This window comes from Astyanax mexicanus, chromosome 15 (assembly GCF_023375975.1).
Source record: "Astyanax mexicanus isolate ESR-SI-001 chromosome 15, AstMex3_surface, whole genome shotgun sequence".
NCBI classification, from domain to species: domain Eukaryota; kingdom Metazoa; phylum Chordata; class Actinopteri; order Characiformes; family Acestrorhamphidae; genus Astyanax; species Astyanax mexicanus.
Genome location: NC_064422.1, coordinates 28,504,147 through 28,521,222, shown reverse-complemented (window position 1 = coordinate 28,521,222; position 17,076 = coordinate 28,504,147). Strand labels below are relative to the sequence as shown.

Sequence of the window (17,076 nt, the reverse complement as noted above, 5' to 3'; positions counted from 1 at the left end):
AAGTACAGACATCACATGACAAGGCATCCAAAACAGCACAGCAAACACAGACCCCCCAGCCTGCAAAAGCCTGCAAATGTTTTAGTCCTGATTCCCTGGGATGTTGTAAATTATTTGTAGTCAATCAGGGAAATGCTATCAATTTTGCAAGAGAATCCCATAAGTCCTGGGAGAGGTGGGATGTCTGCAAACCAACCAGTAAGGAGTGCTTAGGTTAGTTAAAGGAATAGTTCAGTAAAAATCCAATTAACCAAATTTTTCACTTACCCAAGATCCATGAGAGATTTTGGGCCGTATCTAATGGCTATCTTACACCCCGTCAACAGTCTATTTTCATGCATTGCACCTTTGCACCTGCGTTGTTTAAATAGCAAATACGCTTACGAATATATCTACACTGATGGTCGTGAAGGTCTGGAAGTGAGACGCGTTCAAGTAAATTTCTGATGTATTGCTATCTTGGCGGTGAAAAACACAGGTGTGCCACTGTCTGATTAGAACCCTGACAACAGTCAACCGTCAGATGTTCATTCTCGCTCCACACCCAAGGACACCTTCACAGTGTGAACAAACAGGTCAGTTTCCTCTGCTGAGAAGCAAATCCGCCAAAGTCAGAGCGCATCTGGCTCCTAAAGAGAATGGCATGTGACACTAGGTTTAATAGCTTTATTTCACATTATACCCAAAACACACCCAGGATAATAAAAGTATTAGTTCATGCCTTTTTTGTGTTTTGGCCCGCACAAGCCATGTTTTGGCATCCTAATGATAGAAAAGACACACTGATACGCCCTAAACCCAGCTGTGCGGTGTGCTGTTGGCACCTGTACATCGCTAGAATAGGGCTCCTTGAGGTTTAAGAGACTTGATCATGATATCTAATAGACTTAACTATAGGTCCAAAACAGACCTTGAGCAAGACACCCAACTACTATCCTCTACTTCTGTGAAATGGCAAAATCTTAGATTATATACAGATAAGGTGCTTGCTAAATGCTGTGAATGTAAATCTCAGGTGAGGGACACTATCTCTTTTGGGGAGACATGCCTCTGCTGTCTTCATCACTTCATCCAAAATAAACTAAAGTACCAGATAAGTTAAAAGCGGACGCCTTATGATTTTATGCACATTGGAATTTGACTTATCTATTCCAGTCCATGATCATCAATGATCTAGAATCTTTTCTTTTTTTAGAGCATCACTACTATTGCTAATAACCTTATAGATAACCTGTAAGAGCACATACTGATTATTGTATAGACCTAAAGGTTTAATAGTTCAAAATGTATTTTAAAAATAATCTTCCTCATAGTAATCTATTTTAGGAGGGATTTACACTAGTGTTGGGTCATTGATGTAGGGTGATTAGTTCTGTATCACAACACCATTTCAGTTCATGGTCTTAATCTAAGGTGTAGCTTCTCATACAAACTTATTCATCTGGCGCTGCTTTTGCTATGGAGATTACACAAGGCATCAGTTCACAATTAGTAAATTAGACAAGCTCTCTAGATACATCTGGACATGTAATGCACTGTATGTCTTCAATAACAACCAGAAACCCTCACCTTTCTCGTCCTATCCCCTTTGCATTAGACCTAGGGGTCTAATCTGGGGGTCAGACGCAAAATGTCCTTCCTGATTCATCATGAGGTGTTGAGTTTATCCGGATGGCCGCTGGTCAGAAACAGGGAGAGGAATTCACCTTAAGGCAGCAGCTGGACCGACACATCCAAGGTGAGAAGAGCAGTCATGCGGATTTATCCTGGTAAGGAAGGCTGCAGCCTCTGCTCACTGGAGAGGAAGAGAGAATTACACTTATACTGGAGTCAGTGTCGAGGCCATGATTCCAATTTGTGTGCATTAATCGCAAAGATAAAATCTAGATTAAGCTGCTGGGGCACCCAAACGAACAGTTCAAGGTGATGTTCACCAATAAATAAAGAGAACAGAGCTCACTGATAATTGCTAAACTTTCCTCATAGCCCATCAGAATGAAACACATAATGCTTAAAATTAATAATATTCACAATCAAATTACGATATTATGACCACCTCCTTCCTCCTCCATCTTATCAGCTTTACTGAGCATATAGGAGAACTGTATTGTTCTAAAATGAAATGTATTTGCCCCTTACAGATTTATTTAGTTTTTGCCTATTTGTCATATATTTTGTTTATTCTAAAACTAACCTGAGTAAATACAAAAGGCTGTTTTAAAATGATGATTTCAATTATTAATGGAAAAAAGTCTGGAAAAATAATTTCTAATACTTTGGGACTCCAGTGGAACACAGTGAGAGCAATTATTAACAAATGAAGATAACATGGAACACTGGTCAAACTTCCCAGGGGTGACTGCCCTACCAAAATGACTCCAAAATGGTAAGAAACAGCCCAAAACAACATCTAAATAACTGCAGGTCACACTTGCCTAATTTAAGGTCAGCGTTAATTATTCAATAATAAGAAAGAGACAGAGATGCTTTTGCATGACCTGAAAAAGGCTCTTCATACTCAAGAAACCCCCCAATGTTGCTAAATAAAACAATTCTACAAAGAAGAGCGGGCCAAAATTCCCGCCAGTTATCACCCATGCTTGACTGACTTTATTGCCTCAAAGTGTGGCATAACCTAGTTATAAGGTTTAGGGGCAAAACCTATTTACATAAGGACAGGTTGCTTTGGATATATTTTTCCCGTCAATAGATTCTTCTTCTTCTTCTCTGCATATTTATTATCCTTTTTAACTCTTTTGTTGATAACCAAGACCCCCCAGGAAGTTATTATTTGGGTGGTGGATCATTCTCAGCACTGCAGTGGTATTTTGCACTGCAGTTAGTATGTTGCACTGATATAAATATAACAATCCTGCAGATATGGGCCAGCAGCTTCAGATGATGTTCATAAGATAAAATAATCTGACATAAGAAAAATATGAAAACAGTGATAATGAGCATGCCATGATTGTTGGTGCCAGAAAGGTTTGGTTGGCCTGAAACAAATAGCTTTAATTCATGTGCACATGACAATACTAATCAATAATTGCTTGCCAAACAGCTATTGGCCTGCCTCCATAGAGGAAATCATGCCATTTTGCTTAAACATGTACATTACAAAACCCTGCTGAAAATTCTCAGCAGAGAAGGCTCACGGAGGCATGTCCACAGCAGCGTCTCTGAGCAGCTTTGACTGGTTGGTACCACTGTTTTAACAAATGTGTCATCCAACAACAAATAATCAATCAATTTTTTTTGTGACAAATACATTTATATCAATTATATATCCACTTTTTGTTAAGGGTTTGAAGGGCCTAATTGCACACCGCTGCTATTTTTACATCCATTCAATTAATCTCTGATTCTAACAGAGGCTGAAAGCAGAGTCCTGTCAGTTTAGTTCTACACAGCTTCCTAATTTAATTCTCCTCAAGTGGCCAGGAGTCATAATGTTCCTCCTCACTGAGCAATTTCTTCATCCATGTTGGCCTTACTATGAGAGTGTGCACAAATTTAGTGCTCCCCTTTTCCACCACTCTTTACAGAAGAGAACAGAATTCAGATGGCTGTCATCATCTTATGTAATTCAAACGTAACCTTTTAAAAAAAACTGTACTTGCATAACCTGTCTGCATTTAACAAAAGCTACTGGATTTGTAAGCCACAAGTAACTGTTATATATTTATAGTTTTTCCTAACTTTATCAGGTACATCACATTGCTCCAATAAGACAATATTGGTACCAATATTATCTAGAATATCAAAAAAAAGCTAGAGTTAAATAACAAATCATTGCAATTCATTTACTGGCTTTTTTGTTGCAGCTGCAACTGGCTTTTAAGCAAAATTCACTGCTCTCTAGTAGTAAACCCCATTTGTCCCCAGGCAGATACAGGCCTGTTTTAGCGGTTCCTAATGGCAGCTTTAATGGTAGCTCCCCGCGTCACACATCTGACCACTGAGGGTCAGCTGTAATGGAAGCAACCCTTTCTAAAATCTCTCATCAAAGATCCAGAAGTATAAAAAAAAATACATAATAAATTGTGACAATTTTACAGCACTTTTACAGCATGGTGTGCCATATCGCCTCATACGCAATAATATCGCCACCATTTTTGAATATCATGAACGATAATATACCCTGAAAAATCGTGCCATTTCACCCACCCCTAGTTATCACATCAGGGTACTACTTTTTTCCCCCATAATATATCTACTAGAGACAGATTATATCTGTTCAGTATCATTTATTTTACTTCAGTCCTGGATATATGGAGATATATGGAGTGCATTATTAGTATCATTAGCAGACATTGCGGATCATTGACTTCTGTTATAAATCTGATTAAAAAAAAACTTTTATCTTGTATTTTTAATATCTCAGTTAGGGATGTGCCATTTAATATTGTATGCAATCATAAAATTTAGTTGTCATATCGCCAAGAGTGTTGTTATGATGAAAATTTCGTGAAATATCATATTATTTTAGGGGCATATCGCAAACCCCTACTTAAAACTTAAATATTTGAATAACCTAATAATACAACTCCATCCATTCAATGAGCAATGGACTTCAAATTAATATGACTATTTGGATGTTACAATATCTTATATATATATGGTTTATTTATTGTTTTTTAGAAAAGCAAATATACCAGCTTACTCAACTTCATACATGAGTAAACCCAATGGGTAATATTGAGGTAAGCAAAAAATACTGAGTTCAATAAGCCAATAATACAATTATATTGACAGGCCAGTTGGAGAGTTAGGAATGAGATGGGGGTGGTGATCACCATCAACACCCTGATCTAACTAAAGTTCTTGTCCCTCAATGCAATCAAACCCTCATAACATTGCAAAACAATCCAAAATCTAATATAAAGCCTTCCCTGTACAATAGAGGCAGGAACTCAATTAAAAGTAGGATAAACTAATTACCAAATTAGTAATGTAGATTTCAAATGATACAATGAATAAGCAATATTTTGTCCACATAAGTGAAAATTTCACATCAAACAAGCCCACTTTTCTTATATTACACTGAAGAACTGGAAAGCAGTGTATCTGTAGGTGAAAGTACCACAGGACATCATGCTGTGTGAGAGGCTGGGTGGTAGAGTCTGTAGATAATTAATGCTGTGGCCCAGATAATCATATAAATGCAGCTCTTTCTGTATGTCACCAGCTGATAAGTTAAATTACTTTAACCAAGTTGGAAATATTGGCACAATAATATGTATAGGGTTTGTTTTTTGAACAAGGATTAACCCTAGTTTCATGCTACAGTGTTAATGGTTTGAAAGTTGAATTAGGATTGAAAATATTTACTTGACTTTTTTTCCAGATCAGGTCAGAATTTTGAATAGATTTTTCAGAGAAAGAAAAATGTAATGTATAACTATGCTTAACCTGTGTCTAGAAAACTGCTTTAATAAATTCAGGCTTAGGTTTAATCTTGTTTTGAGGAACAACCCCATAATATGTTGAGCATACCTCTCTCTTTTAATAGGCTTTCACACAGATAAAGAGCAAAATATGTTTATTAATTATAGCATAACAACATAAGTGCAATATTAAATATCAGTGAATCGGTAAATATACAGTTGGAAATTAAACCATTTTAAATAATGATGAAGACTATCAGGAAAAGTTTGAGAAAACGTCAGTGGCGTAATCCAAAAGCTGTGCAGTTTCCACCACTTAGTGGCCATTTATATCATTACACCATTATTCCAATATTTCACCATTACAACAACAGACCAGAAGAGCTTTATAGGTATTACATTTTCCTCTCCTCATCTCTCCTATCTTATCAAATACAATCTCTTATTACATTCAAGAAATTCTAGAAAGATCTTGATTTTAAAAATTTGAAAAAAATTTTACGAAAAACTGTCCATCTGCACCTTTCTGTTAAAGCGATGATACAATACACTTGTATGAACATATAAGGTATGAATGGAAAGATAACACAGTGTAAAGCAGTGACTACCCCAAATAAAATAATTACATTAATCAACTCCCGAGATAATTGCTTTTCAGTTTACGTAGTTACATGTCTAGTTACTTTAAAAAGACAGTGCCAGTTCAGTCAGGTAAGAATTACATCAGTCTACTGTAGAGATGGGCAACATGATGTTATTTTATTGTATTGTAATGATTTTTCTTATCATATTGACAACATACTTTTCTATGCATATTGTGAACATTATTAGAGCCTTAAAGAACACTAACCTGATTTGTGTTTCATTACATTAATGTAATTAGTAATTAGTTTAAATGGATGATGTGCTGCATAAACTGAATAAAATCAGTGCTTTGCATTTAAATTAGCAGTTTTTAAGAATCTGCATCTGGTGAAGCATTTTGTTTTAGTGTCAAAACATTGTGATAAATACTGTGCATCATAAAAATGTCTTAAAATATTGTGATGAAATACTTTAATAATTTCACATAGCTTTAATCTACTGAGATTCTGTCCATTGTAAGCCCCTCTTCCACTAACTGGAAGCACATGCAAGCTAGATTTTCAGTATTACTTCTGCTTTTTCAAACTGAATCTGATGATTTTGCAGGTAAGTCAGTGTCCCAGTGTTTCATTGGTTTCAAACACAAGATTTGGACCCTGATGCCTTACAGTGGTCTTTCTGGAATGTGACATGCTGCTCTGCTTAAAGCACAAAAGATGTAAAAGATTAGCCAATAAACAGACAGCAACTTTTTAAGTGACAGGTGTAACCCCCAACTGACTGGATCAGTACTGTAGGCAAGGCATGACCAAGTACAAGAGAAGGAATATAGAAAGATTCTATGAATAATGAACCATAACATACTCTACTGCTCAAAATTTAGAGTCAATGATTTTTAAATAACATCAATTTTGTTGCAAAAAAAAAAAATCTTGAATGAATGTTTTGATAATTCCTTGTAATCCCCCTAATGTAATCCTATGACAAACATGAACAATATATTGTATGGCAAAGCACTTAATACATTTCAAGATTAATTCTTTATAGTAAATAGTAAACAAATAATAGCCAGATACATTTGTATTAACATCATAGCGAAGTAATAAAAACAACAAAATAAGTTATTCCAATTTTTGAGCAGTAGTGTTTTTTTATTGCTAACATTACTGTTATGTATTGCTACTCCCTGAAATTAAATATTACTTATTTAATATACCTGCAACTCAACCTCACAGTCAGTTTTCTGGACTCATTATAAAGAGTTGTCCGTTATCTGTATCTTAAAATGGAGCTGTTACAGAAAATAATGACTATCAGGGTGAAACATCTGCACAGTAGACACTGGAAGATAAGAATTGCTTATAAAACCCGAGAAAAGAAAGTTCTTCCAAACTTTACATGGCAAACAGGAGTGAACCCTGAACTGGTGTCAAATGGCAATTTAGACCAAAATAAGCCTAAACAGATAAATAAGTGCACTTAATACAATCAATATTCTGTGCTATACCAATCACCTAAACCTTCCTGGATAATACATAGAATATGTCTTCCTGTATTTGGTATAAGCAAGAACATAGCAAAGTAGCAATGACTGCTTTTAGTTTTAAAAAGAGATCTGCTCTATATATAAATTTATGTTGGAAAGCAGAAAGTTCCAACATAAATTAACGCAAGTCTGGAAAAATACCTTTAGACAAAAGTAAGTACCAAGGAAGTAACATTAAAATAATGAGATAATCAATGATTTAGGAGTATATGGACAGATGAGTTGGAGGGCAGAAATATTCCAGAGGGCAGAAACATTGTGCTGAACCTTGTTCATCCTCTACAAATCAAGGGGTCCACAGAGATGTCAAAGTCTACCTCAGACCATAGTGCCCATTTATACCATTGTTTCCAGGCGGAGTGATACTGACGGAATCAATAAAAGGACGCAGTGCTTGTCCAAAGGGCCTGTGTAGAGAAAATCATTTAAAAAGGTTAATTTCAGGATAGCATTATTTTGTTCTATAGATAAACGTAGAAAAACATGGATACACACAGTGACATTCAAATAACTAATGCTTGTATATAAACAAAATGTTTAGAGAAGGGACGAACAAGAACAACAATGACAGTTTATCATTATTATTATGATTTTGGGCAGACTTTTCTGATTTTTGGATTTAAATCTGTATTGTAACTGCATCAAATGTCTCATTTAAAAAAAAATTATGCTGTTAAAGAACATTTTAATTCATATTTCAATTTTAGCTAACAGCCATTTTGGATTACAGAAATTGTATCCTGGAATTGGTACTAATAAATGACATTTTATTATAAACTTGCGAGAGACTTACGTGGAAAGCACTTCAGACGGCAGGTCAGTAATGTATGATGGAATTTTTCTTCCTGTTAAAAACTGGGCCACCTCGTTACTAAAGGTGTTACAGTTGTGCTCAAAAAGCTGGTATCTTTCAGCTCTGTGGAGGGAGGAAAGAACATTAGACATGCTAAATACTTCCAATAATTCAAATATGTTGCACTCCTTCTGAATACATATTTGCAAACATAAACATAAAAATTTACCTATATGTGGACTCCCCCAGAGATGAAAGATATTCTGTGAAAATGTCCATGTTCACTTCTGTGTTTCCTAAATCCACTATGGCATTGGGCTCTCCCAACAGTGTGCCACACTGAATGCCACAACCAGGAACACACAAACAACAAATGACTCAGCTTTTTAATGCACTGCTCCATTGACTTCAGCTTTATTGACCTATATTTAAGGGTGTGTAGTATCTGAAACATGAACATTATTCTGAATTTAGCTGAAGAGTAGCTAAATATCTGGTCTTACCGGTGGACAGCTTGCTATTCCCTGTCCTCCGAAAAAGAACTCTTCTCCGTGAACTACTATTGCAGTGTGCCTATAGGATTACACAAGACTTATAGCCAGGGCTTCATTACAGTGTATTTTAAAATATTTTAATTTTATAGCTAGCTATTTATATGAGTATGTAGTGGATATGAATTGTGAGTACTTACCATATCCCTTCAAGCTGCTTTCCTGTCAGTCAGCAGGGAAGAATGGATACACAAAATAAGGTTAAATGGCTCGACTACCTACATACAGCTCTGGAAAAAGTTAGAGACCACTTAAAAATTATGAGTTTCTTTAGTTTTACCAAATTGAAAACCTCTAAAATATAATCAAGAAGAAGATGCAGTATCACAAGCCATCACAACAAGCTGAGCTACTTGACAAACAGTGTGTAAGACTGGTGGAGTAGAACATGCATGACAACTGTGATTAAAAAACAGGGTTATTCCACCAAATATTGATTTCTGAACTCTTAAAACTTTATTACCTTTATGAATATGAGTTTGTTTTATTTGCATTATTTGCATTATCTGTTTTGTTATTTTAGTCATTTCTCATTTTCTGCATATAAATGCTGAAAATGACAAAATTCTTTCTTTGGAATATGGAAGAAATGTTGTTTGTAGTAATAAACAACAATGTTGATTGATTCAGAAACTGAAGTGGTCTCTTATTTTTCCCAGAGCTGTATATTATTCTTAATATTCTTAACAATAGTTTATCACAGACTACAAAAAACAGACACTACAGTAAAACAAAAACAGGTGGAACTAGCTTATTTATCAGGGTTTAATCTAGCTGAAAGGTTAGCTAGTTAGATAAATAGAGTGTAAGCCATTTAGCTAATCTAGCAGCTCTCTTTCTGAGTTTTCTCTAGTCATGAATGAAGTTACTCACCTAACATCATGGGACTCAGCTGGCGAGCAAGTCCTTTTGACAGGTCGTAAACGTACAGCTTCACATTGTATGTTGATCCCTGATCGTCCATCACCGACCACGACTACTGACTATTAACTTAGTTTATAACCAAAACAAGTTAGCTAAGAGGTCAGCTAGTTAGTAGGTTAGCTAAACAAGCTAGCTACGTCCGAGCTGGATCAAACTGTAGCTAAAACCGGTTAAAGCCTACGGTAAAGTAACTCTGTTTCAAAAGAAAGAAACACTCTAAAATACCCAAAGCCAAAAAGAAAACGGAGTTTTCTTAATCTAGCTAACATAAGTCGTGCAGTAATGGCCACTGTTTATTGCTGCTGTGTCACAGTGACTCCGGAGATTAAAGACTGAGGCAAAAACCGGATAGACAGAGCAAACACTGAACTGAGAGACTTACCGGCTGATCTGAGGACCAGAGAGACTCATGGGCTGCGTCTAAAACTACATGCAGCTGACTTAATGCCTCGCTGCCTGCCTGAGATAGAACAGCTAAAATGCACCTAACATAAAAAAAAACATATTAATAAATTGCTACATCATTAATTAGAGATTCTGCGTCATAGAAGCCATTTTTTAAGATGATAAGTCTTTTTATTTTTTATTTTGAGATACTCTAATTTTTTGAGATAGTATTAACGTTACTTAGTATTTTAAAATAATGAGATATGATCTCAAAATAATGAATTAGTGTTTTAAAATAATGAGATAGTATTTTAAAATAGTGAATTAGTATTTCAAAATATTTACGTACTATCTCAACAATAATGAGATAGCAGTTTAATGTTACCTAATAATTAAAAAAAAAGCGATGGTTTAGTATCCAGCCTTGATAGGCAGCACGTCTTACATTTTAGACACAGAATTACATCCCCCAGAACGACAGATGGCGATATAAGAAGAGTCCAACGCGTATAGCGAATGTTTCATACATTAGTTTTTCTGTATCGTTTTAGAGCGTGAAATAATGCACCTGTAGTGCCGCTGAGTACAGAGTATTCCCTCTTTCAGTCTAAACTGTACTGCTAGGTCTGTAGATATATTCCACAGGTTTGTTTATAGTTATAGTTTCATTATTTACCGTCCATGTTCAGACATGTCCGTGAACACGAGGTGGTCACGCCTACTTACAAATCCGATTGGTCCTTTTTTTGTTCCTGATTGGTTGTTAGGTTCCTTCACTCGCGTCTATTGGACGAGAGCGCAGTCACTCAAACTTTGGCGCTTTAGCTCAGGCAGTGAGCGGTGTTTCTGCAGTCGTGCTGCTAACAGTTAACTTAAGTTATTAAGAGCGGAGTTTCTTTACGTTCAGCAGCTGCTACAGTATAAATAAAGCGCTGATTTATGCTTTAGGCTGCTAGTTTGTGTTTATACTCGCTTCCTGCGGTATTGAGGTTTGTTTAGGCTGCTGGTTAAAGCGGTAGTTTGAAGAATGGCCGATTGGGACGCCTATTATCACAACGAAGATGATGATGTTGAACAAGAAGAGGGAGAAGAATCAGCAGGTCTGAACTGGGTGGTGTGATTTATACATACGGGACTTAAACTGTTTATTCTAGCTATGTATTGTTCCATATCTTCCTCAGCTTAATAATTAACTTATTAACATGTTATTCATTCTCTTTGAAACTGTCCTAGGTGATTATAAATACAGTGGGCGTGACAGCTTGGTGTTCCTCGTGGATGCGTCCAAGGAAATGTTTGTCAAGGGTGAAGATGGAGAACCTTCCAACTTTGACATGACCATGCAGGTATACATAGCAGTACATAAACTACAGCTCTGGAAAAAGCAATTTTACCAAATTGAAAACCTCTGAAATAATTTTATTACGAATTTTGGAGAAACCTTCATAGTTTATAGAATAAAACAACAATGTTCATTTTACTCAAACATAAGAGAAACTGGCTTAGAAACTGATGTTGTCTCTTAATGTTTTCCAGAGCATATGTTCTTGAGTTAAAATATTTCCTCCCTTTAGACTATCAGAAATATCCCAATATTTCTTCATATTTTCTCTTGGCAACAAAACACAGACTTTTTTTCCCAAGAATACACTTCTGCTACAAAATGAACAAAATTTTATTATTGCATATGATGTGATATGGCACGCCCCTAACTGATCTTTTTTTGTCTTCCAGTGTGTGCGCAATGTTTACACCAGTAAAATCATAAGCAGCGACAAAGACCTGGTAGCGCTGGTCTTTTATGGAACCGAGCAGAGCAAGAACCCTAGAAACTCCTTTAAACACGTCTACGTCTTTCACGATCTGGATTCTCCTGGTAGGTGACAACCCTGTGAGGATGTAAAATTGTACAGTCATGTAAACATGTAAATGTTTTAATTTTATAACCACATTCTTCTTTCTTAGGTGCCCAACGGGTGCAAGATATAGACAAGCTTCGGGGGGATAAAGGAGCTCAGCAGGCTGCCGAGACTATGGGCAGTGGGGAGACGTCTCTTGGAGATGCTCTGTGGTGTTGCTCAAACCTATACAGCGACATTAAGCTACGGTTGTCTCACAAACGGCTCATGATTTTCACCTGCAGAGATGACCCTCATGGAAGAGACAGTGCACGAGACAGACAGGCCCGCACTAAGGCTGCTGACCTCAAGGAGACAGGTGGGTTGATTAAATTAAGCTAAAAGCAAAAAAAAAATTATGTTTGGGTGCAGAGCGGTCCAACGGGCTAATGCGCTGACACTATGAGCGGGAGGTCACAGTTTCGACTCCTGTTTATGTAGCTCTGCCATTAGCTTCAGGCACCCAGAGGGAGCAAAATTGGCCTTGCTCCCTCCGGGTGGGAAGATTGCGCTCTCTCCTCATCACACTCTAAGGTGGCACCAGACGGCACGAGGTATCTGTGGGCGGATGTATCGGAACCTAGTCGCTGCGCTTTCCTCTGTGTGCGCTAGCCGCACAGGCAATGATGAAAAAGGGGTGACTGGCTTCAAATGTGCCGGAGGAGGCATGTGCTTGTCTGCACCCTTTTAGGTTTGCAGGCGCCACAGGTGATGGGGACACAGAAAGAAGTGGGACAATTGTATAGACAAATAGGAAAAATCAGAAATAAAATTATATATACAAAAATAATAACTATAGATGTACATTTTGTCTTCCCATTATAGGAGTGGTCATAGATTTGATGCACCTTATGAAGCCTGGAGGATTTGATGTTTCCTTGTTCTTTTGTGACATTGTGAGCCCTCCTGAGGATGAGAGTGAGCTGGGAATGCAGCTAGAGGCTTGTGGGAAACTTGAGGACCTGCAGAAGAGGGTCAGAGCTAAAGAGATGAAGAAGAGGGCTCAGAGTAGGTCAGTAAAATACTGCATTCGATATATGGAGTGTAAAATTATTCCTAACAATTTCTTAATTGGTCAATCACGAATAGGGAGAATGATTAATGAAACTGTCAGTAATGTCCTTGGTTCAGTTAGTTTTTTATTTTAACTGTCACAAAATTGATAGTAATGATAATTATGTTTTTTTTTTCTCCTTGTTAAAAGACTGACTCTTTCTCTGGGAGATGGGATGAACGTGGCTGTGGGTGTATATGTGTTGGCGAGGACAGCCACCAAACCCCCGGCTGTCAGGCTGTACAGAGAAACCAACGAGCCTGTCCGAACCAAAACCCGTCTCTTCCACACACAAAATGGAAGCCTTCTTCTTCCCAGTGATACCAAGAGAGCCCAGGTTCCCCTCTACAAATAACACACTAAAATCAATAAATCATTAAACCTGTATGAGCCATAGCAAAATCATTAGCATATTTAATTGTTCATTCTGTCTATTGTCATTTTTTAAGGTTTATGGAAACAAGCAAATTGTGATGGAGAAGGATGAGGTGGACGAGATTAAAAAGTTTGATGACCCAGGTATGGTCCTGATAGGGTTCAAGCCGATGGATCGTTTGAAACGTCACCACCACATACGACCTGCACTTTTCATATATCCCGAGGAAGATCAAGTCACAGGCAAGGTTTTATTAGTTAAATTTTTTTGACCAGAACATATTTTTATTTGCCACCAAGCACTTACAGTTATAGTTACATGCTCTAAATAATATGAGGCACATAGACACCTCTTTCAGTTCCCAATTCTTTCGTGTCTGTGCTGTTCCAGGCAGTTCCTGTGTGCTGACAGCTCTGCTCCAGAGATGCAGTGAAAGGAACGTGTTTGCATTGTGCAAATACACTCCACGACGCAACACTCCACCTCGTTTTGTGGCCTTGGTACCTCAGAGAGAGGTCTTGGATAACAGTCAGGTCCAGGTTGCTCCAGCAGGTACTAATGTTAAACTTCATACCTAAATATTATAGATCTTAATTGGATTATACAGGATGTAGACCGCACATGGGGGACTGGCATTATAATTAATCTTGCCTGCTGACATTTGTTATAAAAAAAATAATGATTTATGTTTTAATTTGACAGGGTTTCATGCCATTTTCCTACCCTATGCTGATGACATACGCACCTTGGATGCCCATGTGGGCCCCACAGCCTCTGATGAACAAGTTGACAAGATGAGAGAGATCGTTCACAAACTTCGCTTTAAATACAGGTACTACTATACAGGTATTAATTACTGCGTCAGTCCACATGCTTTTACATTTCACTTCTAAAATGCATGTGAAATGCGTGTACTATAGGATGGTCCAAGGGGGAGCCCTGTAGCAAGTCAATAGTGTATTGTGCTTTTTATTAGTGATGGCTATAGTATTTTTTCCAGTTACACATTAGTGGTATAATTTATTAATAGTATATATTTACACTGTTAATGCATGCTCGTAGTTTACCCAATAAACATATATAAACTACATATAGCAACAGCCTTGAAACCGGTGTCCATTTACTGATGAACACATTTTAGTGATGAAAACTGGAAATGGTGTTCACTTTATATAAACCACAGGATTTTCATATTTAGGTTTCTAGGTGAAATTAAAAACAATTAGATTACTGAGGGTTGTAAATGTATAATGGTAACTATTATTTTGTTTGTTCATATAGTAGTAATAATAGTGGAAAGTTACTCCTTCTTAAAGAATAGGAGTATTCACAATCACAACTACATAAATGCATTTCGATGGTGAATTACTATTGTAAACTATTGAAAGCCCCTGTGATAGGGCAGTGTAGCCCATCAACATTATAATATTGCATGTACCGGTACTTACCCTTTAATCCTGCTGCATTGAGGGTCAGAGGGGTTAAAGGGGAGGCAAAGGGAACCAGGGCCGTGTCACCTTTTGGACGGATCCACCTTCAGGGAGGAAGAAGGTTCTGAAGGTCTTGTTAACCTGAAAAAAAAAAAACAAAAGGTCAATACCTGTATGGAAAATGAGTGATCACTTCTTGTTAATTTTATGACATGTGAATGTATTGGGCATTGGGCATGTATTGGGCATTGGGCGTCACCCCTTGAGAAGAGTATTGGTTTAGCCGGGGTGGGGTTTAATGTGTAAATGGCCATATTGGGTGAAACAGTGAGAAGTATAAGCCTTGAGGCGAACCGCTTGCATATAATTGTAAATAGCTACAGTTTCTTTTTGTTCGAATCGGTTTCTCTTTTCATCTTTGTTATTAAATCAGCTTGCACTTGTAAATTTAGGGCAAGTCACCTGACTCAGTCCTTGGCTGTTGGTCACACTCAAAATCCCCCCCCAAAAAAACCTTTTTGAAGCAACTTGCATCTTAAAGGAGAATTCCAGTGCGAAATGGATTTTGGTGTATTAAAAACATAATAAAAAGTACTTTCCTTTGTTAAATAGCACATCTCCGCTCTCCTGCAGCTTTCTGAGATCCAGTATTTTTTTGCACTTTGCCCGAACAGGCTTTTAGAATGAGAAAGATGGGGCATATTTCCCCCCCTGCAGATAAATCGCTTTTTCCACCATTATCCAGGCTCCACACTTTATTGGTAGAATCCGGAGAGCCCTGATATTTAAAATGAGGCATTTAGAACCTGGAAACTGCTCAAGAAGTTTATTAAAAGCAACTGTTTACATCCCATAGCGTAGGTAAATCACCGGGCGCCACCATCTTAAATTTAGGTCACAATAAATCAACTGTCTAGCACAAACGAATTTTGCAAATTAAATTGGTTGGAAACGCATGAATTCTAGTGTTTTAAAGGTCAGGGCTCTCCAGAGTCTACCAATGAAGTTTGGAGCTACTTTGGGCCTGGATAACAGTGGAAAAAGCTATTTATCTGCAGGGGCAAAATATGCCCCATCTCATTCATTCTAAAAGCATGTTTGGGCAAAGTGCACAAAATACTAGATCTCAGAAAGCTGGGGGAGAATGGAGGTGGGCTATTCAACAAAGGTAAGTACATTTTATCTTGTTTGAATACACCTAAAGTCCATTTCACACTGGAGTTCTCCTTTAACAGCCCCAATTTCTTTATTTATTTTTTTATAATTCATCTGTGTGCCTTCAGGAGTGATGCATTCGAAAATCCAGTTCTGCAGCAGCACTACAGGAATCTGGAGGCCCTAGCCTTGGATATGATGGCCCCTGAAGCTATTGAGGACTTTACAAGTAAATGTTTTGTGTGATTTTAAATAATCAAGTTTATAAAACTCCCAGTCCTTTGTAATACCGTTTCATAAATCACATTTTATTTGCATTGATTGGTGTATTTTCTTTTGCCCATCTGTAGTGCCAAAGGTCCAGATGATGGATGAGCGCCTTGGCCCTCTAGTTCAAGAGTTCAAAGATTTGGTCTATCCAGCTGATTATAACCCAGAAAGCAAGCCTGCAGCCAAACGCAAACCAGGTGAGGGGGTTTAAATGGTCTTTTGGAGCAGAATAAGCAGTTATAAATTGTTTTTTTTAGTCATCAGTTTTCACTGTTTCTGTTGTTAAATCCTTTTTTTTTTCTTGTTTACAGCTGAGACTGGAGGTGGTGCTGAAAAGAAGCCAAAACTTGAGGTCTCTGAAGAGGAGCTACGTGCCCATGTGCAAAAGGGCACACTGGGCAAGCTGACCGTACCTGTGCTGAAAGATGCCTGCAAACAATTCGGAGTACGAACCACAGGCACCAAAAAACAAGAACTTATAGATGCGTTAGTCGCACAGCTCTCTTAACTAAACTGGTGTAGAGGTGGTTATAGAGTAGCTTTTACCTGCATCGGTAACAAACTGTGCATTTTTTTTTTGTAACATCATGTATAATGTGGTGTAAGAAATGGAAAATACTATTACACAATACAAAATTTGTTTATGCTGTCATTATGGTTTGAAAGACTGTAAAACTCTACCTTTATACTATAATTAAAACATGCTTTTCTTTAAAAAAA

At 37.3% G+C, this 17,076-nt stretch overlaps 2 protein-coding genes across 2 annotated transcripts; one reads left to right on the top strand and one right to left on the bottom strand.

Annotated features, from left to right (window-relative positions):
* Nucleotides 1–5,527: 5,527 nt before the first annotated feature.
* Nucleotides 5,528–10,230, bottom strand: desi1b (desumoylating isopeptidase 1b). The gene is made up of 6 exons (XM_007259085.4): nt 9,736–10,230; nt 9,003–9,024; nt 8,815–8,884; nt 8,541–8,650; nt 8,312–8,434; nt 5,528–7,925 (listed from the first exon to the last, which is right to left on the bottom strand). Exons 1-6 carry the CDS (start codon nt 9,824–9,826, stop codon nt 7,832–7,834), a joined length of 510 nt encoding a protein of 169 aa, XP_007259147.2. The 5' UTR covers nt 9,827–10,230; the 3' UTR covers nt 5,528–7,831.
* A 443-nt stretch (nt 10,231–10,673) lies between these two features.
* xrcc6 (X-ray repair complementing defective repair in Chinese hamster cells 6) lies at nt 10,674–17,076 on the top strand. Its single transcript, XM_007259084.4, has 12 exons — nt 10,674–11,273; nt 11,407–11,519; nt 11,908–12,049; nt 12,139–12,390; nt 12,897–13,083; nt 13,276–13,462; nt 13,575–13,743; nt 13,892–14,053; nt 14,204–14,333; nt 16,215–16,315; nt 16,437–16,553; nt 16,668–17,076. Exons 1-12 carry the CDS (start codon nt 11,201–11,203, stop codon nt 16,862–16,864), a joined length of 1,830 nt encoding a protein of 609 aa, XP_007259146.1. The 5' UTR covers nt 10,674–11,200; the 3' UTR covers nt 16,865–17,076.